At 45.5% G+C, this 4037-nt stretch overlaps 1 protein-coding gene across 1 annotated transcript; it reads left to right on the forward strand.

The window, feature by feature from the left end:
* The first annotated feature begins 2181 nt into the window (after window positions 1-2181).
* On the forward strand, window positions 2182-3129 carry LOC113409289 (putative olfactory receptor 52P1). Its single transcript, XM_026663035.1, has one exon. The coding sequence runs from the start codon at window positions 2182-2184 to the stop codon at window positions 3127-3129; it is 948 nt and encodes a 315-aa protein (XP_026518820.1).
* The last annotated feature ends 908 nt before the right edge of the window (window positions 3130-4037 follow it).

A 4037-nucleotide genomic window follows, 5' to 3' on the forward strand; every position in this document is an offset into this window, starting at 1 on the left:
AAGCACTGGAATGCGTTACCTAGGGAGGTGGTGGAGTCTCCTTCCTTGGAGGTTTTTAAGGCCCGGCTTGACAAAGCCCTGGCTGGGATGATTTAGTTGGGAATTGGTCCTGCTTTGATCAGGGGGTTGGACTAGATGACCTCTTGAGGTCCCTTCCAACCCTGATATTCTATGATTCTATGATTATCCCTGCAGAACTCCACTAGAAAAAGCCCCATTCGCTGACACTGGCCCCTTGAAAATGGCTTTCTGAGATCTGTTAGTTAGCCAGTTTTTAGTACATTTTACTTGTGCTCTACTGATATTGTAGAGTGTTCATCTGAATGTTTTTCCCTACTAAAATCAAATGCCTCAGAGAAATTGAAGTTTATTGCATCTGCCCAGTACCCTCGATGAACCAAAAGTGTGCTCTCATTAAAGGATGAAATCAGTTTTATTTGACAAGGCCTGTTTTCCATAAACCATTTGTTTACTGACATTAATTATATTCCTAGACTTTTATTGAATTCATCCCATACCGGCTTTTCCATTGTTTCTTAACCATGTCAAATCATTTATTTTAACTTTCCCTTCATTTTTTTAATAGTTTACGTCTAACACAGAACTGTCCTGTATTTGCTTTTTTTGTGTGGCTCTACTGCTGACAGATTGCGTCTGGTTCCACATGAGATGTGGGGTGGTTTGCTCACTTTGTAACTCTGATGTTCATAACTCTAAGGTTCTGTGTAGATGCTGTTTAACATCCTCTTTGGCAGCTAATGGACTGGAGACTATTTCATCCCCTCATGTGATACGAGTATCTCGTACTGCTTCTTTCCAAATGCAGAACAAAACTATTTCTGCAACACATCTACATTCGCTGCAACATTAACAATCCTTTCTCCCTCTAGGAATTGGCCTAAACCTTTTATAGGGGTTTTCTTGTTCTTAATGTACTTAATAACCTCCTTTTTGTTATCGTTAGCCCCCGCCAAACATGGATTTTTCTCTGATGTCTTTAACGTCCCTTATCAATTTTCATAACTTCCAATTTGTATTGCTTGCTATCTATTTCCCCTTTTCCCATCTGTATATATTGCTTTCCCCCCACATAATTGCTGCCTTCATTTTGCCACTGAACTGGGTTTTTAGCCAAAGTTCTCCACCTCCTTGACTGTGGAATTGTAACTTTTTAGCTATCCAACAAACTCTTCTTAAAGAATTCCCAAGTTTCAGTCCCGCTTTTCTGTCCAATATTTTCCTCCCAAGCAGTTTTGCTGATAATTTTCCTCAGCTTTGGGGAATTAGCCCTTTTGACTGGTATCCGTAGATAGCTATTACTGGTTGGGAACTGTTCTCTCTTTGTCCAATTGATTGTAATCAGTCCCATTCTTTATTTTCCTCTCCTCTATCATATGTCCCCTTCTTTGTGTCTTCTCTAAATTAAACAGTCCCAGACTTTTCAGTCTGTCCACATATGACAGCCTTCCCCATTCTCAGAGCCTGTCTCGGAAATCCTCTTTATAAAGCTGTATCCTTTTTAGTGACTGGATGACCAAAACTGAGCACATATCCAGAGCAGGTTTTCTCCATCCCATTTCTTAGGCATCCAAACATTTTTTCTTTGATTTGGCCAATACAGCAAATGAGCATGTGTTTTGTTGACCTGCTTTCAATGATGCCCAGGTCTTTTTCCTGAGGTGTGTTCTAGTTGGGATGTTTTCCCCTGGCACATGTCTTGGCAAAGGTTTGATTTTTTTTACACTTTCAGATTTGAGCAACCGGGTGAATGGGGAACTCCCTACAGCATGGACTCTCTAGCCTGCCATTCATTGCATTAAGGAACAATGATGGATAACCAGTATCCACACTCGTGGTTCCTGCTGGTGGCTATTAAGGTTTCCCACACCATGACATGTAGAATTATTGAGGCATGGAATTGGCATTAGTAGGGCCAGTTGTTCATATTTCATTTCTCTGAGTAATGAAAACGTCATTTTTCGGTGTATGAATCTGCTTCACCCATGAGAACAGCCTCCAGTATTGCATGTAGTGTCTCATAATAACATTGTCTCTCCATCCAGGCATTTGTACTGCAACCATCACCCTAGAGCCTGGGCACATAAAAGAAGTCATGAGAACATATGTTACATGCAGGACACACGGTTCTGCCTCAGACTTGGACACCTTCTCCCCTACTCCATGTCAGATTCCAACAAAACTGACGTTACCAACCCCTCCACCTTCATCCTGCTGGGCATTCCTGGCCTGGAGATGGCCCATTTCTGGATCTCCATCCCCTTCTGCACTATGTATGCCGTAGCCATCTTGGGGAACTTCACCATCCTGTTCATTGTGAAGAGAGAGCCGAGCCTCCATGGCCCCATGTACTATTTCCTCTGCATGCTGGCCATCAGTGACCTGGTCCTGTCTACATCCATCCTACCGAAAATGCTGAGCATCTTCTGCTTCAATTCCAGGGAGATCAATTTCAATGCCTGCCTCACTCAGCGGTACTTCATTCATTGCTTCTTAGTGATGGACTCTGGGATCTTTGTGGCCATGGCTTTGGATCGTTACGTGGCCATCTGCCATCCCCTGAGACATTCCACCACCCTGACAAACCCCGTTGTGGCCAAGATTGGCCTGGCCGTGGTGCTGCGCGGTGGGATGCTCGCAGTGCCCTATCCCTTCCTGGCGAGGCGATGGCCATATTGTAGAACCAACATCATCTCCCACTCGTACTGTGAGCACATGGCCGTGGTGAAGCTGGCCTGTGCTGATGTCCGCATCAGTAGTTACTACGGCCTCTCTGTGGCATTCATGGTGATGGGTCTGGATGTGCTTTTTATCGCCATGTCCTATATCCAGATCCTCAGGGCCATTTTCAGACTCCCCACAAGGGACGCCCGGCTCAAGACTTTTGGGACCTGCGGCTCCCACCTCTGTGTCATCTTAGCCTCTTACATCCCAGCTCTTTTCTCCTTCCTCACACACCGGTTTGGCCACTATGTGCCCCTGCATTTCCACATTCTCATTGCCAGCGCGTATGTGCTCATGCCCCCCATGCTAAACCCCATCATCTACGGGGTGAGGACCAAACAGATCCGGAACAGGCTGCTCAGGCTACTTACTCATAAAGGGACATAGAGTTTTCTCCTTGTGCTCTGGCTCTCAGACTGAGCTCCGTGCAGAGCTGGCAGGTGACATGGTGCTGGGCCCTCTGTATGTCAACATGACAAACTGGGGAATAGGTCTATGAACAATTCAGTGGGTTGCCACCTTTCTAATGCTGGTAACTGGACCCTGAAACCCCACCCTTTGCCCCACCTCTTCTGCCAAGGCTCCTTCCATGCTTTACCTCTTCCCCCCAAGGCCCCGCCCCTGTGACTTGCTTCTCTATTCCCCTCCCCTATCACTTGTGGGATCATTTCCACCTCCCAAACCCAGCTATAAGGGAGCCATTTCAAATTTTGGTGGGGGTGGCAACTTTAACCATGATTCCAAGGGCTACTTAGGGTCTTGAAAACTCTAGTTTTGTGGCAGATAACTTAGCCATTAGCTGACAGGAGCTCTGTGTCTAATTCTGATATAAAAGAAATAAAATAAAATAAATATTAGACCCACTCAGCTCTAATACAAACATGTTCTGACATCATGTGCCCAGTCACTTAAGGGACACTGGTTAGGTTTAAAATATTAATGTATATTCTTACTTTGTTACTAACTCTGCAGAAAGAGAGACCCAATCAGGACTCCTGGGTTCTATCTCAGCTCTGGGAGGGGACTGGGGTATAGTGCGTTACAGTGAAGGGGTGGGGAAGATACATCCGTGGTCTTTATAGGAACATCAGAATGGACAGACTGGGTCAGACCATTGGTCCATCTAGCCCAGTATCTTGTCTTCCGACAGTGGACAATGGCAGGTGCCCCAGAGGGAATGAATAGAGCGGGCAATCATCAAGTGATCCTTCCCCTGTTACCCTTTCTGAGGTTCTGGCAAACAGAGCCTAGGGACACCATCCCTGCTCATCCTGGCTAATAGCCATTGATTGACC

The sequence above is a fragment of the Terrapene carolina genome, unplaced genomic scaffold (assembly GCF_002925995.2).
Source record: "Terrapene carolina triunguis isolate 2854851 unplaced genomic scaffold, T_m_triunguis-2.0 Scaffold31967, whole genome shotgun sequence".
NCBI lineage: Eukaryota > Metazoa > Chordata > Testudines > Emydidae > Terrapene > Terrapene triunguis.